General features: G+C 41.7%; 1 protein-coding gene across 2 annotated transcripts; it reads left to right on the top strand.

Moving 5' to 3' along the window:
* Positions 1-467: 467 nt before the first annotated feature.
* Positions 468-27,825, top strand: LOC134095832 (NACHT, LRR and PYD domains-containing protein 3-like). 2 transcript variants are annotated; one of them, XM_062549530.1, is made up of 17 exons: positions 509-597; positions 802-829; positions 9,498-9,667; positions 10,019-10,111; positions 10,375-10,488; positions 11,141-11,254; positions 12,302-12,415; positions 12,750-12,860; positions 18,092-19,846; positions 20,562-20,732; positions 20,938-21,108; positions 22,432-22,602; positions 22,806-22,976; positions 23,983-24,153; positions 24,264-24,434; positions 24,952-25,122; positions 26,469-27,825. In XM_062549530.1, exons 4-17 carry the CDS (start codon positions 10,065-10,067, stop codon positions 26,527-26,529), a joined length of 3,513 nt encoding a protein of 1,170 aa, XP_062405514.1. In that variant the 5' UTR covers positions 509-597; positions 802-829; positions 9,498-9,667; positions 10,019-10,064; the 3' UTR covers positions 26,530-27,825. The 2 variants fall into 2 exon arrangements, with proteins under 2 accessions (XP_062405513.1, XP_062405514.1); XM_062549529.1 differs by lacking the exon at positions 802-829 and having other exon boundaries at positions 468-597.
* The last annotated feature ends 150 nt before the right edge of the window (positions 27,826-27,975 follow it).

The following is a 27,975-nucleotide window of genomic DNA, read 5'->3' on the forward strand; positions in this document are numbered from 1 at the left end:
TATTTGAAATTTTAGTTGAAAATACATTTTGATTTTTGATTTTTTTTCAAATTGGACAAAATTGGGGAGAGATATTTTTCAAGTACATTCAGGCAAATGGACTTGACTGGTCTCGTGTGGGATTATGTTCACTTCGGGCTGTGGCTATAACAGTTGAGGGACAGTTCTCACCAAGCAAAAAGCCCAAAATGCATTTTTTTTTTACACGCTGCATGCTCCATTGCGAAGTGCTTGCGGCTAAACGGATAGAGAATAAGCTCAATTTATTTTTACATTTGCCATAATATTGTTGTTGGGTTTAATTGGACATCCTGCAAAAGGGGGGGCTTGGCCAGAACCCCCTTTTCATGTCATGTTATGGCATTAGTCACACAAACTCTTCCAAACACACCCACACACTCACATCATACACACCCACAAAGCCACTGAAACGAAAGTGATCTGCTGTGTTGCACACTCCAGCTCCAGCACAGAGGTGTCTCTGGTCAGATAAGTAGCAGGCTGCTATATTTGCTAATACAAAGGTGTCTAATGTCTAGGACTGCAGTTTGAGATCTTCAGATGCAAATGAGACATCTGTGGAGGGATATCTTACAGGTGAATAGGCTAAACATTTCAACTAATAGTCAATATTGTTGTATTGCAACTTTTCTGAAAATATTTCTGTGTAGTGTAAGTATGTGAGCCATTGAAATACGTAATCATTTGCATACATTTTCAGTACAAAAACCTTAACACTAGATAAAGTCAGGTTCAAAATTCTTCTTTTTTGTTTTTCATTTTGCACTTATTTCTCATCAGATTGGGGAATAGCCCACATGATTTACAGGTGAGATGAAAGCTCACATTTAACAGGAGTCATACACATGTGTGTGTTATCAGGTATGCTTTACTTAACTTACAAATTTTACTTCAAAGAGCAACACCTCTACAGATTTGCACAACACTACACACAATGTCTGATTCACCCTTTTTGCAAAACATAACACACAGTGATTTGTAAAACTCTACACACATTTCCACACCTTAGATACAGATGAGGTTACTTCCTTGTCATTACAAAGCCCCGGAATGCCAATGACCACACTAATGAATGAATTGGATAATACTGTAACGTCCACCAGGTGTGTAAGCACACGTGTGCAAAATTGAAAATGCAGCACTCAGGTGTCCTATACAGTCTTGTTGCTTTTACAGTAGTTGTTCTTCAGAGTCAAAGTGTATGCACTTTTATGCAATAGTTTTTATTTGTCTGCAGATTTTATTTGTTTCATTGATTTCATTGTTGGTTGATTACTGTAACTGATTATGGTAAGAAATCCTGTAAGTATTGAAAGAAAATATTCAGTCAGCATTAGTGTTGTGCAGTGCAAGTGCAAGTTTATAGACCTATTTGTGTACATTTTTCCTGAAGAATGTTGTGGGTTTGTGACTATTTTTTTACATCTAAATTATGCCTTACATAACAATGCCTGGGCAAAAATCTAGCACATGCTATTTACTAAAATGAGCTTTTTTACAGATGTGTTTTGAGTGTTGGTGTGTATAAGATGGAGACAGTGTAGAATCATTGAAAGAATATGTTAGTGATATGAGAACAGTATAAGGTTTTTATAAATTTGTTTATTGTTTTGACTGAAATATTCCATTTCTGCTAATTGGGTGTGGTGTTTGGTTAATTGTGTGAGGTGTTTAGAAAAAAAGAGCCATGTTTTCAAAATTGTGTGTAAACGATTGAAAAAATCTGTAATTTATATCACTTCAACCAGGTAGTAAAAAAGACCACAGGTAGTTAAAGCAAGGCAACTTTATTGATGTTGCACATTTTGTCCAGCAGGGCAACCCAATGTGCTTCACAAAGATAAAAAATAATACAACAAAAAATGGAAGACATTGCAGAGAAAGGGTGAGAATGAGAGGGGAAGGGAGAGTCCAATGTAAATATACTTGCTGTGCATATGTTGCACTGACTTGTTTGGTGAAAAAAAAAGTTTCAACAGCATGCATCTGTATCTGCAAATATTTACAGTATGTGCACGTAAAGAACTTTCTACCAAGGCCGTAGCCATGATGTTAACATTGAGGGGGACCAAATTTGTGGCGGGGTCTGACAATATGTCAACACATTTCATTCTTAACCATAATTTTCCATAATTTTTTCAAATTATCAAATATTTCAGACACACAAACACCTCCATGTCAGCATGCTCATGCTCTCTATCAGGTTGGCCCATAGCCTACTGTAGACCATATAGACTATATAGGCTATATAAACACGGTAGTTGTTCAACCATGAATAAAACAGAATGGGTTTCCCAGTGTCATTTGTAGTGGTGTTGTAGACTGATACAACTCACATTCAATACAATAATAGTTAGGCAGAGACTATTTGCACCCGGGTGTAAATAATGAACATTACTATTTACACCCGGGTGCAAATAATCAACATTACTATTTACACCCGGGTGTAAATAGTGTAATAATCAACATTACTATTTACACCCGGGTGTAAATAGTGTAATAATCAACATTACTATTTACACCCGGGTGTAAATAGTGTAATAATCAACAATACTATTTACACCCGATGTCTAACATCCATGTTCTCTGTCAATAGGCCTGTGTATTTACCAGCTCTACAGTAGGCTAGGCCTAATAGTTTTGAACAGTTTTTAGCTGTTTTGCCATGTCTGGGTTACTTGGAAGTGATTATACAAATATTAGGGTAATGAGTGGTCATGTGGTAGCTTCATCAAAGACAAGCTACTTTAAAGAGTTGTTTTCTGAGTTGTCTTCCAGGCAGCGCTGCCACTGTTGACTTAAAAACACTTAATCCTACTCCTAACCTTAACCCTAACCTTAACCTAACCTTAACCTAACCTTACCCTAACCTTAACCTAACCTTAACCCTAACCCTAACCCTAACCTTAACCTTAACCCACGCCTAAGCGCCTTCCAGGCAGCGTTGGGGGCTCAAAGTCAAAACACAACCTTCCTAACAACTACTGAAGCCTACTTCTACTTAACTGTGCGTTCAGACCAAAACCGTCAAAAGCGTCAAAGTCGCTGGTGAAGCTCATAGCCCGACGCTCAACCCAGTTCGGTGCATTCGGCGCCGAAAGCGTCAAAGCCATGACGTGAAACATTTGAACAAACCACAAGCAGCAATCCTGCGAGTTTGACATTCTGATTAGTTGACGCCGAACCGTGTCATAGCTCATTACCATAAAGTTAACTGAGGCTCAACTTTATTTTGACGCCCGTGAAGCTCATGAAGCCACGCTCACGCCCGGAACGCTTTTGAAGCCGGTAACGCTGACTCTCCATAGAAAATGAATGATTTCCGGCGCTCTTGACGCTTTTGACGGTCTTGGTGTGAACGCACAGTAACTCTACTCATAACTGAAATAAAACCAGTAAATCTTTGACAGGTTCAAAAAGCACAAACTCTTATTTGCCGCGAGGTAACGTCATCTAAGAAAAAAGAAGTCATGGTGCGTACTTTGGCAGGCAAAAAAAAAAAAAAATAATCTGAGGTTCGAACCCAGTACCTTGAGCATGGTACATCAGTCACTTTACCGCTGTACTGCGCCCCGTCAAAGAAGAAGGGGAGAATACTAATTATTGACTCACTTGTTGGGGTTGCTAGGTAACGGTAAACAAAACAAAAAGATCGTGTTTCTTGATTGTGCTTGCAAACGGACGGCTTTACCCGTTCACTGAATAAAGTTTGTGGAAATTTAGCACCACTTTCCCATCTCAAATATAGTTTTAATAATCCTAACTTGTTAGATTTAGGTAGGCCATCTCCTGCCAAGATGGTCCCGCTATGTTGGATAGCACGCATTTCCGGTTTGGGTGCAAATAAGAAAATGCCTCCATTCCACTATTTACACCCGGGTGCAAATAATCACTCCGTAATAGTTAACCTAATTACAGAAGGCAGAGACTATTTGCACCCGGGTGCAAATAATAAACATTACTATTTACACCCGGGTGCAAATAATCAACATTACTATTTACACCCGGGTGTAAATAGTGTAATAATCAACATTACTATTTACACCCGGGTGTAAATAGTGTAATAATCAACAATACTATTTACACCCAATGTCTAACATCCATGTACCCTGTCAATAGGCCTGTGTATTTACCAGCTCTACAGTAGGCTAGGCCTAATTTAGTTTTTAACAGTTTTTAGCTGTTTTGCCATGTTTGCGTTACTTGGAAGTGATTCTACAAATATTAGGCTAATGAGTGGTCATGTGGTAGCTTGATCAAAGGAAAGCTATAGTTCAAAGGGTTGTTTTCTGAGTTGTCTTCCAGGCAGCGCTGCCACTGTTGACTTAAAGGCACTTAATCCTACTCCTAACCTTAACCCTAACCTTAACCCTAACCTTAACCCATGCCTAACCCCAGCGCCTTCCAGGCAGCGCTGCCTTGAAGACAGCATTGGGGGCTCAAAACACCAAGAAACCTTTCTATCACAACTACTGAAGCCTACTTCTACTTAACTGTACTCATAACTGAAATAAAATTAGTCAATCTTTGACAGGTTCAAAAAGCACAAACTCTTATTTGCCGCGAGGTAATGTCATCTAAGAAAAAACAAGTCGTTCGTACTTTGGCATGCAAAAAATAGACTTCGCTTCAGTTGGGAATCGAACCTAGATCTCCGGACTCATGGCCCGACACTTATCTACTGCACTACTCACCATTTCAATACCATCGGAAACTACTAATCTTTGAATGACGTGTTATGGTTGCTAGGTAACGGTAAACAAACTAAAAGATCGTATTTCTTTTCATGTATTTCAATTAAAAATACATGATAAGAATATTGGTTTCACAATTGTTTTGAAATTGATAATAGGTCAAGAAGTTTGATTTGGGATGAAATTGACTTAGCCTACATTTATCTTTAATGTCAAGTCAAATTCAGTACCTGTCACTTTAAGAACGTGAGAATAATTTTACTTCAGTCATATTTTCGGCTAGTCTAAAATTATGAAAGCATATGAAAGCAATGCTTATGTTCTAATTCTATGTAGTTTATCAAGTTAAACAAAACAAACAAGTGGAAGAACACAATAGTCAAGCAGTAGTTCATTACTTTGGTTGTGCCACAGCCTGAAGATGGAGAACAAGTAGAAATGTATTGCAATTTAAAAACTGGATTTCTCGGGAATGGCTTGGGAGTTATTCCACCACGATGGGCCAGGTGTGGAGATGGAATGTAGGCCTATGATTTCAGTATTCACGTTTGATTTCGTGTAGGCTAAATCTTCATTGATACCACCGTGCTGTGTCAAGTGACATGCATATCAGTGTGACTAGTGAGCAATCCGATAGAGAAGAATGGGTGAGCATTTAGCATTTTGCATTTTGCGTCTCAGATGATTTATCTGCGCTGAAAACATTGTACAGACAGATACTATACCTGTAGTTGATCTAAAGAGCCCACCTATGCCTTAAATTTGTCTCCCGTCTAAACAATGGTCTAGTCTAGTCACCAACTGTCAACTGAAAGTGAACAGATTGATGAAAAAGAAGAATGGATTTGGCGTGACATTTCTTGCGTGTGTGTGAGAGCGTGAGATTGATGTTGAAAGCGTGCGTCACGCCAGGTAATGAAGGTGCTACTATTAAGTTATTTTGTGCATTTGTGTGGATTTGCCAGTGACAATTCAGATCGCGGTCGTTACCGTTGGTTTCCAGTAGCGTTTTTTAATTTATTTATTTTTCTATGTCCGAATATTGGGGGGGGGGACATTTTGGTCGTATCTGAATATTGGGGGGGACGCGTCCCCCTCAATGTCTATGGTGACTACGGCCTTGCTTTCTACAATTGAACTATTTTAGTATTATGGCAAAGCATACTAAAGACTAGAAAAGCACTCAGAGAGTGCATACCTCCGCCTGTAGACCTCCGCCTGTATTGTTCTTCCTAGGTTGTCATACATTTGAACCTAAACTATTCAGATCGCCACCACATGGCCATACCATGCCATTACACCCCTAAGCGAAACACATAAACGGCTCTGGAATCCCAACGGTATTACGGATCACTCCCAAAATTTAATTCCTTGGGTCATGTCTGACATTTGCTGAAAATTTCAGCGAAATCCATCCATTACTTTTTGAGTTATCTTGCTAACAAACAGACAGACACAGACAGACAGACAGACAGACAAACATACGCCGGTCCCCGATGAAAACATAACCTAAGGTAATAAGAGTGTTTTTCATTATGCCCAACAGTGTGTAGTTGGTTAGACAAGAATCTGGTGAATGAATATGTGCCATGTGGTGCAAAGGTTTGATTTTGATAATGCTGGTTGCAGTGCTTCATTTTGCTGGGTAGATTGAGATATTGTGAATTGTGTGTGAATTTTCAAAATTGTGTTTTAGCAATTGGAAAAGAAAAAACTATAAGTGCCTTGCTCAAGGGCACAACGATGGGAGCTGGAAACTGAACCAACAACTTTCAGGCGGCACAGAGCCCAGCTCCTTAACCACTATACCACCACCTCAGATTCTACCGATTAGCCTACCACCTCAGTACAGGGTGCTAAGACCTGCTGAACAAGTTTAGATTTGTTTAGACATTTTTTCCCTTTCTGCAACGCACAATTCACTGAGATCTGTGAGCCTGTCATATCTCAGTAATGAATGTGACATTCTACTGCAGTACTGTATACATCCAGAGTCTGTTGATTTCAGTTGATTTTGTTTCAGTTCAGTTTAAGTTCATTTAAAATTTTCAGAATTAGACCACAGGAATGACTTGCTAATCATCCCTCTTCTGATAGTGTGTGTCCAAGATGGTGACAGGCTGCAGGTGATGTGCAGGTGAACACCGATGATGCCCCTGTTCGGCAACGACACAGGCGGATCCCTCCCTCGGAATATGAAATGGCTAAGGCCCATATAACCAACTGTTTGAGGCACAGGTTATAAGGGAGAGTAGTAGCCCTTATGCATCCCCAATAGTCTTGGTGCGTAAGAAGGATGGGAGTTTGCGCATGTGCGTGGACTATCGCCAATTAAATGGCAAGACTCGCAAGGATGCATTTCCCCTCCCCCGCATTGAGGAGTTCCTTGATGCACTGGCAGGAGCCCGCTGGTTTTCCACTATGGATTTAGCCAGCGGGTATAACCAGGTTCCGGTTGTTGAAGGAGATCGCGCCAAGACAGCATTTTGCACCCCATTTGGTCTCTTTGAATGGAACCGCATGCCATCCGGGCTTTGTAATGCCCCAGCGACCTTTCAGAGACTGATGGAGCGGCTTTTTGGCGACCAACAATGTCAGACGCTTCTCCTCTACCTGGATGATATAGTCATCTTTTCCTCCTCAGTTGCCCAACACCTGGAACGCCTGGAGATAGTTCTGGGGCGACTGCAGCGAGAGGGACTCAAGGCTAAGTTGGGGAAATGTGCCTTTTTCAGACAGGAGGTGGGATACCTAGGGCATGTCATCTCAAGCCAGGGAGTGGCTACCGACCCTAAAAAGATTGAGGCTGTTGCCAGCTGGCGTTGCCCTGGCACTGTTTTGGAGTTGCGGTCCTTTCTGGGCTTTGCCAGCTATTACCGCCGGTTTGTAGAGGGTTTTGCAAAGTTGGCAGCGCCCTTGCATGGGCTGGTGGAAAAGATGAGTGGCCATAAGTCCAAGAGGGGTGCAAACCAGGGTCTTGCATCAGTATGGTCAGAGCAATGCCAGCAAAGTTTCGATGAGCTAAAACAAAGGCTCACCTCTACTCCAGTTCTTGCTTATGCCGATTTTAGCTTGCCTTTCATTTTAGAGGTCGATGCTAGCCACAGCGGCTTGGGAGCGGTCTCAGGCCCACTGAGCGCAACATGTCGAATTACAGCTCCATGAAGTTAGAGTTCCTTGCGCTCAAGTGGGCCATGACCGAGAAGTTTAGGGAATACCTGCTGGGACATCGCTGTATGGTTTATACAGACAATAACCCCCTCAGTCACCTGTCCTCTGCAAAGTTGGGAGCCTTGGCCCAGCTGGCCTCCTTTGATTTTGAACTAAAGTACCGGTCAGGCAGACATAACCATAACGCAGACGCCCTTTCCAGACAGAACCCTCCACCTCTCCCTGGCCCTACAGACTTGGCCCCAGGTATTGCCCTCCCGGCATCGTTGCAACTAGCAGTAGGGGTGCAGCCCGTGGTTCAAGTGACCCAAGCAGCCATCACTGCATCTGAGGTGTTAGTACACTGGAAACAGAAAGTGCGACCAGGCGCTGAACAGCATAAACAGATGTCACAGTCTGCTTTAGTCCTTCTATGCCAGTGGGATCGACTGGTGGAGAAGGAAGGCATTGTATACCGCAGGGTGTTCCGTTCAGATGGTGCTGAGGAGTGTTTTCAGTTGATTTTACCTGTCTGTCTTAAAAACGAGGTATTAACCCAGCTGCATCAGGATCATGGTCATCAGGGCATCGACCGCACCATGGAGCTGATCAGGAAACGATGCTATTGGCCTGGTATGTCTTCTGATGTGGCTCAATGGTGCCGCACGTGTGATCGATGCCAGACTGCTAAAGACACCCAACCCACAGCACAGAGTTTCATGGGGCATCTGCTGGCTTCTCGGCCACACAAGGTTCTTGCCATTGATTTTACAGTGTTGGAGCAGTCTCGGTCTGGTTTGGAAAATGTTCTGGTTATTACGGATGTTTTCAGTAAATACAAACTGGCCATTCCTACCAGGGACCAACGTGCCTCCACTGTTGCCCAGGTGTTGGTTTGTGAGTGGTTCTATAAGTTTGGTGCCCCAATGCGCATTCACTCCGATCAGGGGCGTTGCTTTGAGGCATCTCTCCTCCAACAGCTTTGCCATCTGTATGGCATTGAGAAGTCACGTACCACCCCGTGCCACCCGGCTGGAAACGGCCAGTGTGAACGTTTTAATCGAACGTTACACAACCTGCTGCGTACCTTGCCCGTGTCGTGGAAGAGAGACTGGGTTGCATGCCTCCCACAGTTACTCTTCTGCTACAACACCACTCCACACCCAGCTACAGGCGAGTCACCGTACTTTTTAATGTTTGGCCAAGAGCCGCGTCTGCCCATTGATTTCTTGTTGGGAAGGGTGCAAGAGCCAAGAGTAGGTACCATACATGATTGGGTCCTTGAACATCAGGCCAGGTTGCAGATGGCCTTTGACGGTGCCCGGGACCGGTTGCAGGCAGCAGCCGACCGACGAAAGGAGAACTACGATCTACGATCTAAATCTATTTTTTTAGATGTTGATTTGTGTTATTGTCCTGTTGTATTCCTTTCTTTGATTTACGCACTGGGGGGAGGCCATTATATCTTGCCGCAGATCACCAGTGTTTGGTGTTTATCAACAGCAAGACACTCCCAGCCGCGGGCCACCCATATCCCATTGCACGGCCTTGTGTGTGTGTGTGTGTTTGTGTGTGTTTTTGTTTGGGGTCGCCCCTGTCTATTGTTAATTTCTGTCTCTTTATTATTCCCAGGAGCTGAGGGCCTAACGTAGGGAGGGCAGCTGTTCCTCTGAGGTGGTGGTGTCCCTTCCTGTGTGCTGTGGTCACGTGTGCTCTTTGCTGTGGATCTTCCTTGCCGTGTGTGTGTGTGTGTGTGCGCGCACGTGTGATTCCCTGGCCTATGTTTACCTCTCTCCCCACTGGTAAGCCTCAGCCCCGGTACCCTTCCCCTGTCTGTGTCTTATCTGTTTTGGAGTGTATGTGAATCCTACTGGTATCTGTTTTATTACTTTGTGATTCTATTTTTATGGATGGAACCACGTCTTTTGCATCTTGAGTAAAACAAACTTGTGTGCCATTACTAAACCTGGTTGTGAATGTGAACTAAACATTGAAATAATATTCCTCTGGGTGAAATTCCCAGAGTGGCGTAGTCAGGCTCTTTACAATACCACTTTGTCACATGTTGTTTTCATTAAATCTAAACAACCCATTGCAATTGCGTGTGTATGTGTGTGCCAAACCTGTAACTGTCATTTGAAAATTTCCCTTAGGCCATTTTAGCAGAAGAAACCAAACTGTGTCAAGAGTGATAAGTCAATGGATCATCCAGTAGTATTTGGAGGAAGACACTCTACTGCTGACCAGTGAGTACCATACCCAAAGCTATATGGCCACTATAAGTCAAGTCAGAATATTGTAGTGATAACTAAAGTAAGTGACTGCCTTCACATTCTCTATATGAATACTAAAAGAAAATAGACTGGGTAAACCCTGCCTGATCTGCCGGCAATTGGATTTCACCCTGTAGTGTCTGTGTGTTTTCTTGTGTGTGACAGTATGTGTGTTTGTTGTGTGCTTGGTAAAGTTAAAGGCAAACCTATGACTGTCATTTGTCATTTTGTCTCAGGTCATTTCAGCAGAAGAGGTCAGGCTCTCCTATACCCAGCTGTGTGTCCATGAAGACTGATAAGTCCATGGGTCATCCAATGAATTTTGGAGGAGGAGACTCTACTACTGACCAGTGAGTTACATGTCCACCCAAAGCCATATGGCCACTATCATACGTTTAGTCAGAGTATTGCAGTGATCTCTAAGTGACTGCCTTGATTATTTTCTATTTTAATACTAAAAGAAAATGTAAAATCCATAAAATGTGTGTGTGTGTGTTTGTGTGACAGTATGTGTGTTTGTTGTGTGCTTGGTAAAGCCTGTTAGCCTGACGAGCCAGACCCACATCAAGATGTAGGGTCTGGACACTCACCGTAGACAGGGCTCAATCGGAGGGGTGGGATAAACAGTTGTCTTTCAAATTCCCTCCCTGCAATAGGATAACGCTAAACGAATCATCTTCTTGTTTTCAAGTAGCAGGATGCGTAACCTTCCCTCTCCACGCAATAGGATAACGCTAAACGAATCATCTTCTTGTTTTCAAATAACAGGATGCGTTACCGTCGCAACTTCTGGTCGCATGTCAGTCACCATTATGTTAAGCACGCGCGCCCACCGACTTTATACACGCTGTGATTGGATCGCTGGTGCTTCGGGTTCTCAGCTCCCTGGCTCAATGGATCGTGCCTAGACTGCCCCGCCAGCCAAATTACATTTTCTGCCGCCAGGGGCGTCTAGATTTCTAGGCTAAAAGCCTGTGACTGTCATATGTACATTTGTCTCAGGTCATTTCAGCAGAAGAGGTCAGGCTCTCCTATACCCAGCTGTGTGTCCATGAAGACTGATAAATCCATGGGTCATCCAATGAATTTTGGAGGAGGAGACTCTACTACTGACCAGTGAGTCACATACTGTAGCCATATGGCCACTATCATTAGTTGGATCAGAATATTCCAGTGATCTTTAAGGGACTGCCTTGATTTTCTCTATTTCAATACTAAAAGAAAATGTTACTAAAAATCCATCAAAGCTTTGTGTGTGCATGTTTGTATTTGTTTTAAAGGAAAGCTTCACTGTTTTTTCATATTAAACTACGTTATTCCCTTAACTAAGACGAGTTGATACATACCTCTCACATTTCAATGCATGCACTCACTGGCTCTGGCGTGCAGCGATACTTTGATAGCACTTAGCTAGCCCAGTTCATTCATTAGGATCCAAACAGAGATGAAGTTAGAAGCGACCAAACACCTCCATGTTTTCCCTATTAAAATACAGTTACACAAGTAGTCCCAAGACCAAGTATGGTGAGGCAAAATAAAGCGTGGTGCATTTCTAAGCAGGTAGGAGGGATAGCTATATTGTGCGGCGGAATAACAATTGGGAGCACTTAGACTCGGCGCAGTAATATCCTCACTCTTGCACTTTCAGTTTCACTTTGGAGTGAGGATATTACTGAGTCTAAGTGCTCCCAATTGTTATTCCGCCACACAATATAGTGCCTCGCACCAGAGCCAGTGAGTGCACACATTGAAAATGAGAGGTATGTATCAACTCGTCTTAGTTAAGGGAATAACATAGTTTAATATGAAAAAACGGTAAAGTGTTCCTTTAAATGTGATATATATTTCAGAGGTTATGTAGTTTTGTAACTAAACCTGAAGACACAGTTGTGTTTGTGTGTATGAGTAACATGGAGGCAAATCTGTGTTTTGTGGTTATTTATTCATTTGTGTGTGTCTCTGTGTGTGTGGAAGTGTAAACATGCTGTATTATTTTTTTGTTAATTTGTGTGTGTGTGTGTGTGTGTGTGTGTGTGTGTGTGTGTGTGTGTGTGTGTGTGTGTGTGTGTGTGTGTTTTCTCGTGTGTGACAGTATGTGTGTTTGTTGTGTGCTTGGTAAAGTTAAAGGCAAACCTGTAACTGTCATTTGTAAATTTGTCTCAGGCCATTTCAGCAGAAGAGGCCAGACTCCTATGTACCCAGCTGTGTGTCCATGAAGAGTGACCAGTCCATGAATCCACCATACAATTTTGGAGGAAAAGACTCTTCTACTGACCAGTGAGTTACATGTCCATCCAAAGCCATATGGCCAATATCATAAGTTTAGTCAGAATATGCAGTGATCTCTAAGTGACTGCCTTGATTTTCTCTATTATAATACTAAAAGAAAATGCAAAATCCATCAATGTGTGTAAATGTGTTTGAGTGTTTCACATTTTAGCAAAAGAGGCCACACAAATCTGTGTATGTGTGTTTGTGTGTGTGTGTGTGTGTGTGTGTGTGTGTGTGTGTGTGCGTGTGTGTGTATGACTGTCCATGAGTGACAGTATGTATGTTTATTGTGTCTAAAGGCAAGCCTGTACAGTGACTGTCATTTGTAAATTTGTCTCAGGCCATTTCAGCAGAAGAGGCCATACTCCCCTGTGCCCAGCTGTGGTTCCATGATGAGTGACCTGTCCAGGAATCAACCAGAGACATTTGGAGGAAACTCTGTTACTGACAAGTGAGTCACATGTCCACCCAAAGCCGTCTGGTCACTGTCATAAGTTTAGTCAGAATATTGCAGTGATTGCTAATAAACCTTTTCAACCGACAGATAACCGTTTTCTTTTTCCAATTCGCGAACCAATATTTGAAATGTTCAGAGCATTTCCACCAAACAAAAACTGGTTCAGAAATTGATTGCCATACCTTCAGTGTTCTATATATATATACTGTATACACATACAAAATGATGTATGTTTGTATGTGCAATCTGGAGGTTAACATACATTTGTGTGTGTGTGTATAGGATAAGTTGCCTTTAAAGGAACCGTACGTAAGGGTTTAGGCAAAACTGGTACTGCAATCACTTTCAAGTTAGAGCGGTGTTACTGTTCAATGGTTTTGTTCAAAGCTGTAAATGCAACTTTATTTGACAGAGGACAGATGTAAGTTGCTAGTGACAAAATGTTAACGTTCAGTGTTTTTTACGGATTCATAGTGGAGATTAGGGGTCAATTAGCCTACAACAAGATACAGTCAGAAGAGTTGCAGCTCTATTTACAGTAATTACCTGCTGCTAAAATTACCGTAAATCCTCAAATTATGGCCGGGATGGCAGGGACAAGTGGCAGGGACAGTTTAAACGCAGGGGTAGGACAAATGGAACATTACAAGTATAAAGAAACTGTAAACATTATTCACGTTTTCATGTAATAAACCTGTCAAAGAGTGCTGTTCAATTTCTAGGAGAATTCTTGCAATATTTAAGTAGGCTAATTATCAAATAATATTTGCTGCATTCAAATGCACATTGGTCGGTTGGAGTCATAGCTATATCTATACTAGCTATATCTATACTATACTGATTTAACTTCACTATTTCACAGATTTAAGTCATGTTGAGTGACAAGCACTTGATCAGCCCAACATATTTGTTGATGTTATTGAAGATGACGTTGTTGAAGATGACGTCATGTTCCATTTGTCCCGACAGTGACTTCTCGCATAAAAACACATTTTTCTCCTAAACTAACTAACTTTGACATTGCATACAGTAGGATAAGTTACACTACCAATTAATCTATTGTTTGAACGTGATACCATTACTGTACATGACGCCGTAAATACAACTTTATTTTAAAAAATCGCCGTAACAGAAAATTTACTCAGCGCACGTCAAAATGCTTTCCCGTGTCTAACTCAAGATCAGCTTGACGTATCAACACGATTTTTCCCGGGTCTGGCAAGTCTTGCGTGCTGTGTGTGGTGACAAAATTTGACGTTTCAAGGCTTAGGAGAAAATCGCAATGTTTCATTTGTCCTCCGTTTCATCCGTCACGGCGCTCCCCTAGTGTCAGTGTTGTTTATGTTCACACTTGTTGACGCGAAGCGGAGTGCCTAAAACCCCCTTAGTTGTTTGATTATACAGTATAATGCACGGACTCGAGTGGCTTATTGCTTTTCTAAAACGGTTACCACGTCGATCTAGCAAGATTTCATGAAACAAAGGCACAGCAACGAAAAAGTAACTTATATCATCATTCTTCCGCCAAGAAATATAGCCTACTCCCTCCATATGAATGGTTGCCAAGCAACAACAAGACGCAGCCACTGCTAGTTTTGTGCTAGCGCATTACAACGAAATGCGGTCAAGGTGTGTGTTTATCGTGCTATATACAACGGCATCGAACGCGATTCAGCCAATCATAATCAAGGACCGGAACTATCCGTTTTAGAGAGATGCTTCGGAATCATACTGAACAAGGGGAAAACAAGCTTTTTTATGTGTAGTTAAGAATAATATGAGAGTGGGCCCCGGCAGTGGCACAACTGGCTGGGGCACCTGCACCGTACGCCGGCGACCCGGGTTCGATTCCCGCCCCGTGGTCCTTTCCGGATCCCACCCCGACTCTCTCTCCCACTCGCTTCCTGTCATTCTCTCTACTGTCCTGTCCATTAAAGGCATAAAAAGCCCAAAAAATAATCTTAAAAAAAAAAAAAAAAAGAATAATATGAGAGTGGACCTTTTTCTACCGGTTTTTGCTACATACAAATAATAAAGATTGCTTGAACTCAAATACCGGTATGCCTAGTGACTTGTGTGATCTTCATCTTGCAAAAGTTCTGCCTAGGCTATTGGATTCTCCAGGGCAGTGAACAAGCCGCTGCATTATTATTATGCAGTGATGTTAACGTTACCGCGCATATGAAGGGTCAAAGTAACAATAATTAAATATAAAGTAAATTACAAAGTAAAATGTCATGTAAGTCATATCACCAAGTATCAAATTTAAATCTATCAACGATTATTAAATGTAATCTAATTTCAAGTTTAAATCAATGTCATTTGAATTTTGAATTACATTAAACTTTAAATCAATTGAATAAGAAGTTGAATTAATTTGAAGTCATACATCACATTTACATTTCCCTGTTGTTCTCATTTTGAATGAGACTTAAAATTTCAGCCTCATGCAATTCCGTGCGCCACCATTTAATTCGAATGCACTTCAGACTTTGGACTTTGGTACTTCAGACTTTGGACTTTGGTACTTCGGTTGTACTGTCACCTGTCAATCATGCTATGTCCCCCGCCCCCCGCCCATCCACTGAATCTGAGTTGATTTATCAGGTCTTTTGTTGTAAGACTCACTCGCTCCGGGCGAAATTATCACCACGTTGTACACTGTACACAGAGGTGGGAGTAACAAAAAAACCAAATCAATGGCGGTGGCTCTGGGGGTCGTAACTGGAAATATTAAATGTGAAGAAAGGTTTCTTGACCACTTTTAATGGCTTATTTTGATACGGTTTATTGTTTATATGCTAAACAAATGTGTTCAGGACACACTATCATTGAAGGTTAGCTTGTTAGCTTGTTGACCCATTATAACCAATTGAAAACACATAGCAAGCTAGGCGACTAGATAGTTATAGCACGCTGATATGAACTGTGGTGTTTCTGTAGAATATGAATTGTTGTCAACATGAAAACATTCAAACGGATTTTTGTGTGTATGCCACTTGAACATACTTGGGCTAAATAAACCCCTGAATGTAATCTGAAGCACTGGACTGTCTAGCTAACTAAACGCTAAGCTAACCACTAACCACTAAGCTAACCTGTTGACCACTGAGCCGAAACGCTAGGTGTGTGACAACTGGACAACACCCCCTGGGTGAAATTTTAGCAGGCGTATTTCGCGCAAAGACAGTAGAAGATCTCGCATGGTGACATGCTCTGTGGAAACCCAGCGTCAGACGAAGGACGAAGGCTCTGGTGATGGTGATGGTGATGAAGTGGGGGAAACTATTACTAAAGAACTGATAAATCGACTCAGATTCAGTGGATGGGCGGGGGGCGGGGGACATAGCATGATTGACAGGTGACAGTACAACCGAAGTACCAAAGTCCAAAGTTTGAAGTAAAGGCGTTCGAATTAAATGGTGGCGCACGGAATTGCATGAGGCTGAAATTTTAAGTCTCATTCAAAATGAGAACAACAGGGAAATGTAAATGTGATGTATGACTTCAAATTAATTCAACTTCTTATTCAATTGATTTAAAGTTTAATGTAATTCAAAATTCAAATGACATTGATTTAAACTTTAAATTAGATTACATTTAATAATCGTTGATAGATTTAAATTTGATACTTGGTGATATGACTTACATGACATTTTACTTTGTAATTTACTTTATATTTAATTATTGTTACTTTGACCCTTCATAGGCGCACGCACAGTGAGTCTTTTGATTTTAGAATAGCCTTCCAGTCGGAGCAAAAGAAAATAGCCTATAGGTCTACTCTTCACTTTAATCTTTTAATTAACATGTAGCCTGTCAACTCAATTTTCATGTAGCCAATGTAGTATTTCAGCCCCATCTCAAAACAAGTTGCTAGCCTATTTTGTAAAGGTTGCTAAAATGAAAATGTATTTATTGTTCGCATCATTTCATATGTCATGTATATAAACTTAACTGACTGTTGAACGCGTTTTGGGCAGGAATGACTGGTTTAAATGGAGGCGCAGGGAGAGGGCTTTCCCTTTAGCCTACCTGTGTGAAGCCGGCTGGCGAATGAAGTTATGTGCGTTAGAGGCCTTTCATGCTGAATCTACTGTGACCTTTTCCCCAGTGGATTACCTTTTTCTATTCTTTTGATTACAGCAAGTACAATAGGCCTATACCTTTTTTGTAACGTGCGCGTATGGTGAGATTCACATAGCCTATGTGTCGGAACGGCTCCTCAACACACTGTAAGCTAAACATCTTTATTCTTTTCCAGGAGATCCCACTTTTATTTTTGGACTGTTTGATTCAGATGCTTGATGTTGGGGCTTTGGCGCACTGAACTTTGGGGGGTGTTTGTGTGATTTGCAAAGCTTTGCGCTGTGAAACAAGTGTCGGGCCTTCACCTATAGGCGGGTTGCGCGCTAGGCTGCTGTGATTTCAGTCATTCTTTATTGCACAATACAGTGTGACATATAGCTTATTTTTCTATCTATACCTACACTGTTATGCCAGGCCCTCCGCCAGTATAGATGAAGTTAACTGATGCCTCCTTTATTCAGTTGCTTAATCCGCCTCCTTCTGCGTCCTGGCAGTATAGCTACTTTTGAAAGAAGAGGCAAATTGTTACACTTTATCTATCCATCCCTAACAAACGTAAACTTTTTGGACTCGCCCACTCTGTCAAAGAGACGTGAATCATGTTTTGGCCTACAGACTTTTTAAAATAGCTTATTGAAAACGGATCATTGATCAGGGGGAAAAATATCATGGATCAGGAAAAAATGATTTTCCTCGGCCCTCCCGCCAGGCCAAAAAAATTCTCCTGGGCCTTCCCCTAAGGCTTAAAAATTATCTTAGCCCCCCCCCCCGCCCCCCCCCAGTAAATGTCGTTCAGTCCCTTAGTGTTGTTCAAATCTACACACCTACTGAAAAATGTAAGGTTTATTAATCAAATGTTATTTTGAAGTATTAAAATGCTCTACATACAGTATGTCATCTGGTAATTGATATGACTGAATAGCCTATGAGTTATGCAGAGACACATTTGATAGACATCCATAGCGCCCATTAAATGGCTCTGAGCTTTCGTAAACCATGCCTCAAATACGAGAAAATGAATGTTTAATTCCCAGACCTCATCTCATTGTGGTGGCATTTGCCAGGCTAATAAAATTCTACAACAGAAGTCAAATAAAATTAGAAAAACACAAAATGTAACTCTGCTTGTCTTACAGAGATGAACATGTATTTGATATGGAAATGGTACAGAATCAAAAATCCCTTCTTCAGAAGAAATTTCAGTGTTTATCTGAGGGAATCTCAAAGCAGGGAAATTGCACACTCCTCAATGAGATCTACACGGAGCTCTACATCACAGAGGGGGGAAGTGGAGAGGTCAATAACCAACATGAGGTCAGACAACTCGAGATGGCATCCAAGAAATCAAAAACATTTGACACACCAATCAAATGTAATGACATCTTTAAACCCTTACCTGGACAAGACAAAGCCATCAGAACTGTGCTGACAAAGGGAGTGGCTGGCATTGGAAAAACGGTCTCTGTGCAGAAGTTCACTCTGGACTGGGCTGAAGGAATAGCCAATCAGGATGTCCACTTCATATGTCCTCTTCCTTTCCGGGAGCTGAACCTGTTGAAGGAGAAAAAACTCAGTTTAGTTCAGCTTCTTCAACACTTTTTTAGTGACATTGAAGATTTCACTATTTTTACTGATGATAACTTTAAATTGCTGTTCATCTTTGATGGTCTGGATGAGTGTCGGATTCCTCTAGATTTCCAGTCCAACCCGAGGTGTTGTGATGTAACAGAACCAACCACAGTGTCTGCTCTACTGACAAATCTCATCAAGAAGAATCTGCTTCCCTCTGCTCTCCTCTGGATCACCTCCAGACCAGCAGCAGCCAATCAGATTCCTCCTGAGTGTGTAGACCAGGTGACAGAAGTACGGGGCTTCAACGATCCCCAGAAGGAGGAGTACTTTAGGAAGAGAGTCAGTGATGAGAACCTGGCTAACAGGACCATCACACACCTGAGGTCATCCAGGAGCCTCTATATCATGTGTGACATTCCAGTCTTCTGCTGGATTTCAGCCACTGTTTTGGAGAGAAAGTTGAACGAAACAGAGAGAGGAGAGATTCCAAGGACATTGACTGAAATGTACACACACTACCTGATCATTCAGACAAATATCAAACAGAAATACCCAGACAGAAAAGATGCAGATGATGAGATTATTTTCAAACTTGGGAAACTCGCCTTTCAGCAGCTGGAAAAGGGCAACCTGGTCTTCTATGAGGAAGACCTGAGAGAGTGTGGCATTGACATCACAGATGCATCTGTATACTCAGGAGTGTGTACTCAGATATTCAGAGAGGAGGCTGGGCTGTACCATGGAAAGGTGTTCTGCTTTGTGCATCTCAGCATTCAGGAACATCTTGCAGCTTTATATGTGCACCTCAATCTCATGACCTCCAGATCCAAGCTGTCTCAAATTTTCAGACCTGCATCACATTATGACGCGCACAAAAGTATAGTGGATCTGGCCTTTGAGAGTCAGAATGGACAGCTGGACCTTTTCCTCCGCTTTGTTCTGGGACTCTCATTAGAGTCCAATCAGACTCTCTTAAGAGATCTACTGCCACATTCAGACAGCCAATCACAGAGCACAGAGAAAATTGTTCAGTATATTAAGCAGAAGATCAGAGAGAATCCCTCATCAGAGAAATGCATCAATCTGTTCCACTGTCTGAATGAGCTGAACGATAAGTCCCTTGTGGAGGAAATCCAAAGGTACCTGAGACCAGGAGGAGTAAATGGAACCAAACTTTCCCCTTCCCAGTGGTCAGCTATGGCTTTTGTGCTGCTGACTTCAGATCAAGAGCTGGATGAGTTTGACTTGTGGAAATACTTCCCATCAGAGGAATGTCTGCTGCACCTGATGCCTGTGGTCAAGGCATGTGGATCAGCTTGGTAAGTTAATAATCATAGCATAATTTAAATAAGAAAATGTTGAAAAAAGTTGTGTTGTGTGTGTGTGTGTGTGTGTGTGTGTGTGTGTGTGTGTGTGTGTGTGTGTGTGTGTGTGTGTGGCCATATCCATTCCTCTGGTGTGTCTTAGTCCCAAATCCAACCCGAATCCTAGTGGTTCATCCTTTCAAAGCGGCCCAGGCAGTTACAGTAGGTCTCTCTGTGGCTATGGACAGTTTCCTGCCAATCTTATGTGCTTAAGCCACTGACCTCATTGGCTTTCATTGGCTATAGCTTATGATGTGAACATGGTTGACTCCTAAACTACAGCAGTATGATTGACTGGTAACTAAACCTGAGACTGTGTGTATTCATTCACTGCATTTCTGCTCTCACAATGACAAAAATGTATGTTTATGTATGTTTATACTTTAAGTGTCTCTCTCTCTCTCTCTCTCTCTCTCTTTCTCTCTGTGTGTGTGTGTGTCTGTTTGGTTATCCACAACTGTTTGTGTGTGTATGTGTGTTTGTGTGTTTCTGATTTTGTGTAAATTCTACTCAGCTCTACTGTGTGTGTGTGTGTGTGTGTGTGTGTGTGTGTGTGTGTGTGTGTGCGCGCGCGCGTGTGTGCGCGCGTGTGTGCGTGTGTTGTGGTTGTCATTATTGTCCTGTGTTTCAGTTTTTGTAATGTTCAGATATATCTTAATGTTTTGTCCAGGCTGGGGAGCTCAAAACTGACAGAGGAAAGCTGTTCTACTCTGGCTTCAGTCCTCAGTTCAGGCTCAAGTCTCAGACATCTGGACCTGAGTGACAACAGGTTGCGGGACACAGGAGTGACACTTCTTAGTGCTGCTTTAAGAAATCCCCTCTGTAAACTGGAGACATTAGAGTGAGTAAACATTTATTATCAATAACTGCGTTTTCATAACACAATGACTGCGCTTTGACAGTGCGTGTAAATCAGGAGTTCCATAAACGTCTCTGGTGACACTGTGTATGTCTGTCTGAGTGAGTGCATGTGTGTGTGTTTGTGTGTGTGTCTGTGATATTAGTATTGAATGCTCAGACACTCTGTACATTAATGTTTCCTCCAGGCTGAGGTACTGTAAACTGACAGAGAAAAGCTGTTCCTCTCTGGCTTCAGCTCTCAGTTCAGGCTCAGGTCTCAGAGAGCTGGATCTGAGTGTCAATAACCTGTTGGACTCTGGAGTGACACTAATTAGTGCAGCATTAAGAAATCCACTCTGTAAACTGGAGACACTAGAGTGAGTATTCAATTATAGTCCTTAACTCTGTGTGTGTGATGAGGGGGGTGTTGACGATGAATGTGAGTGTGCGTGTGTTTCAGTGTCATACTGTATGTGTAGGTACTGTATGTGTGTGTCTCTTGAGTTTTATCAATGTGTGTGTGTGTGTGTGTGTGTTTGTGAGTGAGTGTGTTTGTGTCAGTGTTTCTATGTGTGGTGTGTGTGTGTGTGTGTCAGTGTGCAGGTGTGTGTGTGTGTGTGTGTGTGTGTGTGTGTGTGTGTGTGTGTGTGTGTGTGTGTGTGTTGCCTGCGCCACTCCACCTCTGGCCTCGTGGCTACGACCGAGCAACACCCATGGGAATATCCATTACCAGCCCCACTCTCACTCACGCTACAGTATATTGCTTAAACATAAAATCATCTTTTGGAAATGGATCTTAATGCCTTAAATAAAAGAAATGTGGAAATATCCAACCTTTGACCTTTTCTTTGTAAATGAATAATGTATCGTAAAAAAAATAAAATAAATATTTTCCTTAAAATACAGGGTCTTAAGTATTGGAACCCCTATGTTAATCCATGTGTTAAAATTCCCATAGAGGCAGGCAGACTTTCATTTTTATTATTATGACCGCCGCGCACCGAAGCCAGATAAAGCCTGACACCCTGATAAAGTCCCCTTGGCCTTTGGAATTAAAATACCCCCACATCATCACATACCCTTTCTCATACCTAGAGATTGGCATGGTTTTATTTCAGTTAGCCTATTAGCTGGTTTCATTCTCATTGATCTGAATGCAAATCAAACCAGCTAAGGGGACTTCATCAGGGTGCATAGTGTCCTGGATCCATTAAATAACTGGAATTTAAAAAGAAAAAAAGAAAATCTGCCTGCCTCTGGGAATACATAGGGTTAACATAGGGTATCCGGTAACTCTTTACATTACAGATCAGTAATAAGTGGGTAATGTTATGGTAATATATATGCAATTTCATGGTAATTATATTTTTAAACCACATATTACAAATAATTAATGTGTAATTTCTAGACAATTACTGTGCAATTACCAAACAACAACAACGCAAATAACTTGGGTAAAATAAAATGGTAATAACTGCTGTAAATATATTTAGGATTTACTTATTGTGACATAATATCTCTGTAATTATACCAACATGATGGTGCTATGGAGGACTAAATTACATAGTAACTTCTTTTCCAAAGGATGATTTTATATTCCTCTTTATAATCAACGTTAACATGTGTTCCATGTGTTTTTGTGTGTGAGTGAGAGAGAGATCAGGGTGGAATGTTCAGATGTATCTTAATGTTTTCTCCAGGCTGAGGGATTGTAACCTGACAGAGAAAAGCTGTTCCTCTCTGGCTTCAGTCCTCAGTTCAGGCTCAAGTCTCAGATGGCTAAACCTGAGTGCCAACAGGTTGCGGGACTCAGGAGTGTCAATTCTTAGTGCTTCATTAAAAAATCCACTCTGTAAATTGCAGGCATTAGAGTGAGTATACAATTACTGTCCTAACTGTGGTGTGTGTGTGTGTGTGTGTGTGTGTGTGTGTGTGTGTGTGTGTGTGTGTGTGTGTGTGTGTGTGTGTGTGTGTGTGTGTGTGTGTGTGTGTGTGTGTGTGTGTGTGTGTGTGTGTGTGTGTGTGTGTGTGTGTGTTAGTATTGAATACTCAAATGTACATTGATGTCCTCCAGGCTGTGGGGCTGTTACTTGACAAAGAAAAGCTGTTCCTCTCTGGCTTCAGTCCTCAGTTCAGACTCAAGTCTCAGACATCTGAACATGAGTGAGAACAAACTGCTGGACTCAGGCGTGTTGATTCTTAGTGAGGCATTAAGGAATCCACTCTGTAAACTGGAGACATTAGAGTGAGTATACAATTATAGTCCACGTGTGTGTGTGTGTGTGTGTGTGTGTGTGTGTGTGTGTGTGTGTGTGTGTGTGTGTGTGTGTGTGTGTGTGTGTGTGTGTGTCTGTGTGTGTGTGTGTGTGTGTGTGTGTGTGTGTGTGTGTGTGCGTGCGTGCGTGCGTGCCTGCCTGCCTGCCTGCCTGTCTGCCTGCCTGCCTGCGTGCGTGCGTGCGTGCGTGCGTGCGTGCGTGCGTGCGTGCGTGCGTGTTTGGGGGTAGATGGGCATTTGTGTGTGAGTTGTGTGTGTGTGTGTGTTTTGGTGCTTGTTCTTTTCCTTGGCTGTACTGTGTGTGTTTCTGTGTTTTTGGCTATGTCCGTGTTTCTGTGTTTTTCCTCTGTGTCCAGTGTGTGCCTACTGTATGTACAGTATAATGTAAGTACGTGAGTGTTATGTGAGTGTCTGATTGTGTGAGGTAGGGGAGTGGGGGTTGACCGTGTGTAGGTACAGTATGTACTGTATGTGTCAGTATGTGCATACGTGTGTGTGTGTGCTTGTTATTATGACAGCCGCACAGTGAAGCGGTGGTCATAAAGGTTTAGTCAGTTGTTTTTTAGGGTTTTTTGTGCGGAGCAATTTCCAGTCAAGGATTACCGGGAGACTGAACGACCGAGGTGCACGCCCTGAGGTCCCCCCATTATGACATTATGACACCCTCTGAATGCATGCCAAGTTTTGTGGAACTCCGTTCATGGGGGGCCATACAGTAAGGAAGGGATAATGGATGACACGCCGTTCGATTATACAACGTTTTAGATGGTAAAACGGCCAGACGCGAAGCGAAGGGCTTTTCCATCTAGAAAAGTGCATTAACTTTGTATAATTGAAAGGGGTGAAGTCCATTATCCCACTTATTCCACTGTTGCCACTTGCGTTGTGCTAATAAGTGAAGCTTGGCTGCACTGTGAAGAAAAAGATATAAGGGTGGAATGCTCAGATGTATCAATGTACTGTATGTGTCCCCCAGGCTGTGGAGCTGTAAACTGAGAGGTGAAAGCTGTTCCTCTCTGGCTTCAGTCCTCAGTTCAGGCTCAAGTCTCAGACAGCTGAACCTGAGTATTAACAGGTTGCAGAACTCAGGAGTGGAACTTCTTAGTGCTGCATTAAAAAATCCACTCTGTAAACTGGATTCGATATGGTGAGTATACAATTATTGTCCATAAGTAAGTGTGTGTGTTTGTATGTGTGTGTGTGTGTGTGTACTATATGAGTTTTGAATGTTCAGAAGTATCTTAATGTTTCCTCCAGGCTGCGTCACTGTAACTTGACAAAGGAAAGCTGTTCCTCTCTGGCTTCAGCCCTCAGTTCAGGCTCAAGTCTCAGACAGCTGCACCTAAGAGGCAATAAGCTGCTGAATAAAGGAGTGGATCTTCTTAGTCCTGCATTAACAAATCCACTCTGTAAACTGGAGACATTAGAGTGAGTATACAATTAGTAAGGGATAATGTATAGAACACTGGTTATTATCGGGAAAATGAGTACCGACAGGGTGAACTGGACCCCGCCGCGAAGCGAATTCTATACATTATCCTACTTATTATACGGCTACTTGCCAAAACGAGAAAAGAAACTTAAAATACAATGTGTCTTTAGCAATGACTTGGCTACCATTTTGTGGTTTCCGCTAACAAAAAAAATACTTTGCCTTCGATAGAACTTGACAGTTTCAGGTGTTATGTGGCAACGTCATACTAGTTGACTTTCACTTTCAGTCTAATTCCATTGCAATAAGCAAACAGACTTTTTTGCGGAGTGATAGTGAGAGGCGGATAAACTCTATTTCTGAAATTTCAGACTTGGATAAACTGTGTTTACTTACGTTTAGCCTCCACTACATCCCTGCTTAGTTTCCGAAAGGTGCACTTTTGGTTAACATAGCGTAACATGCAGTGAATTATAAGCGTCTGAGTGCTGAAAGTTCAGATGTTTCCCCCAGGTTGCGTAACTGTAAGCTGACACAGAAAAGCTCCTCCTCTCTGGCTTCAGCCCTCATTTCAGGCTCAAGTCTCAGAGAGCTGGATCTGAGAGAGAATGGGCTGCAAAAGTCAGATGTTGAGCCCCTCCGTGCTCTTCAGAGGAACCCACAGTGTTATTTACAGCAGCTACGGTAAGTATGAAAGGCAAATTCCATATACTTTTTTTATCTATCGTATGTGGAACAAATTGTGTTACTGTGATGTCTTAGTAGGCATATTGTCTTGTAATTCCTCCAAATATTTAGGAGTATGGTTAGGAGCTCTCAGTAAGTACTGTAACTTTTAGCCTTGTCTTCGAGTCCGTCATTCAACAGGGGTGTGTGTGTGTGGTAATAGCACTGTTGTGTTAGCTGTGTCAGGAACAGAAGCATTTGTTATGACAGCAGAGACCATGCACGTACAGTAGGACCCCCCCCCCCCCATTGAGATTAACGCCCCGAGACCCATCTGCCCACCACGGGAGTTATTATCGGTTCTTGGTAATTGACACAGTTGACTGCATGAAGTGACATTGTTGATTTCTTAGGCTCAATTATATCCTCCTGAGTTACGGCCCCATAACTATAGCTATCAGTGCGCATCGGAGGTCTTTCACAGAGTGTTTTAAGAATGTTTCCTGAAACGAAGCGTGTCACAATAAGGCAGCACACTGATATGGAGGACTTCCTTACCTTGAGTGTCTGAAAGCTGCTGTAGGCTACTCTCGTAGTCCATATCTTTAAAGGGACACTTCACCGATTAGCATTAAGCTTTGAATCTATAGATGTTTTTGAGTGGTCGTGCATCATTCCCTCAGTTTGCCTTGAGATAGGAGAAATAAACATTCAATGATGTAAAATGATGATTTTTACATCATTGAAAGCAGGAAGTCCAACATTGAAATCTGTATTTCTCCCATCTCAAGGCAAACTGAGGGAATGATGCACGACCATTCAAAAACAAGACTGGTTTTCTAAAGATATAAAGCTTAATGCCAATCGGTGAAGTGTCCCTTTAAGTCTACTGCCTTCTTTCATTCTTTTCGAAAAAGTTAAGACGATAGCTTATTGTGGGAGAAAACAGTAGCTACGATCAATTTTGGCCTTAGTCTTACAGACGGCTGTCAATTTTTAAATGTAGGGCCTACATCACTTGCGAAATCGGACGTGGCACATAGCCTAATTATCTGGTTACCTGGATTTAATATAGCAACTTTGTTCATCCTATATTATATGCTTTAAAAATGTAATGTGCTGCAGGTAAGCATTGGGGAAGTCAGTTTAGGTTGTCCTACAGACATACATTAGCTGTGTGCGTTTTCAGGGAAGAAATATGTTCTGAATATGTTCAGATGTTCTGCCCAATCAATTCCAAAAATAGATTGACTTATAATTTGCCCCCCTTTATTTATTAATATTAAATACAATTCGGTGCGCGCACGCCACGTACCTCCTCCTTGTCCCCCCCAATGCTAACTACATTCCTATGCCCCTGGCAGAGACTATGGAGAGGGAGATGATTCCACTAGGTCCTGGTGGTGCCTTGATCCATTGACTTGAGCAAGACCCCACAGAGGAAGCACTGTTCTCCAAAACCACATTGCTGTGATCTGGAGATTTTCCAAAGAGACACCAGATACATCAAGAGTGTTGTTATTTTTTCCCCATGTATGTGTCGTATTTGTGTGGATAATGCTTATATGGACATGTAGGCTATTACACATAAACTGGTGATGTTTTCAGCGATATCCATTATTTTGTCTCACGTGCAAACACTTTGTAAAAATATGGCACTAATCTGGCACTAAGCAGGGGCGGAGGCAGAGCAGAACGCTCTTAAAAAGTAAGCAGGGCCTTGTTGAATATTCACTGATTTTCTGCAAATATCACCAGTTAACATGCACACCAGCTGAACTGGAACACCAGTCTTAACTCAGCGTTCTAAGTGAAGTCCAACCTGAGACACGCCAGGCCAGTTGCACCATTCTTCTCACAGTCGTTTCTACAGTACATAAACTAAGCCAGCCAGGCAATCATTTAAAGGGCTTTTGGCATAATTTACAAATTAAAAACCTTATAACAGCTTATTGTACATTCCAAATAGGATAATCAAACACTTTGAAACATTTCGAAGAACATAGGTACTAGCTCATCCTGTAATATGTTGGTGTACATAAAAATATACCGTAAGCTAACGTTACATTTCCTAGATATAATTTCCTACCTGTTGCTGAATTCCTATCAATGTGGTTGGTTGATTGACGTTGTAGGACATTCCGTATTCCAATGGGGTCTCTAAGCTCTTTACTTTTTAACTGCATTAAAGTGTATGTAAGCTATACCCTCCTACCAGTCATTTCACTGTAGGTGATCTTCAGCACTAAACAAAGAGTCTGTGCTTGCAACTCTTGTTTGAACTTGGCAACCTCATTTCAGTCTTTTAGTTCTAATAAATGAAGAGTTATTTTCCAAAATACTATCCACAATTATAATGCATTTTCATAAATCACTTTTTAAATATGGGTTAAAGTAATTTCAGTGGAACTGTAATTGGGTTATTGTTCTTTATCTATGACTTTCTGCGTCATATATTGTCTTTTTAACTAATACAGTGTTTTACACAGTGTTTTATATGGAATCACATTTTCTAGTTAATTATAAGAGTTCACTTACTTTTTCTACCAGCAATGTTTTATGGGTGTTGTCAATGAAGATATTATAGGTAATCATTTATTTTGTGATATTACAGTAGCTTCACAATATGTACAGTATGTGTGAACATTTTTTAAATGAGTAAATGTGATTTCCACTGATGCCTCAACCTACAGTATGTAAATATGTGTAAATGTGGTTATTAAAAAAATAAACTCATAAAACTAACTCTTTTCTAACAAAAGTTAAGGCTTTCTAGAGTACATTTCAGTGCTAAAACAGTGTTTTAGGCAGCATGTACAGTAGAGAAGGCAGAGATGTGTGGAGAGGTTTATTTATAACCAGTAGAGGGCA

The sequence above is a fragment of the Sardina pilchardus genome, chromosome 11 (genome assembly GCF_963854185.1).
Source record: "Sardina pilchardus chromosome 11, fSarPil1.1, whole genome shotgun sequence".
In the NCBI taxonomy this organism is placed as follows: domain Eukaryota; kingdom Metazoa; phylum Chordata; class Actinopteri; order Clupeiformes; family Clupeidae; genus Sardina; species Sardina pilchardus.

Excerpts from the sequence above, each read along its gene's own strand:
- LOC134095832 (XM_062549529.1), top strand. The coding sequence starts at position 10,065 with ATGGATCATCCAGTAGTATTTGGAGGAAGACACTCTACTGCTGACCA. Across the intron at positions 21,109-22,431 it reads TGTAAACTGGAGACACTAGA|GCTGAGGGATTGTAACCTGA; the intron begins GTGAGTATTCAA and ends TGTTTTCTCCAG. Across the intron at positions 22,603-22,805 it reads TGTAAATTGCAGGCATTAGA|GCTGTGGGGCTGTTACTTGA; the intron begins GTGAGTATACAA and ends GATGTCCTCCAG.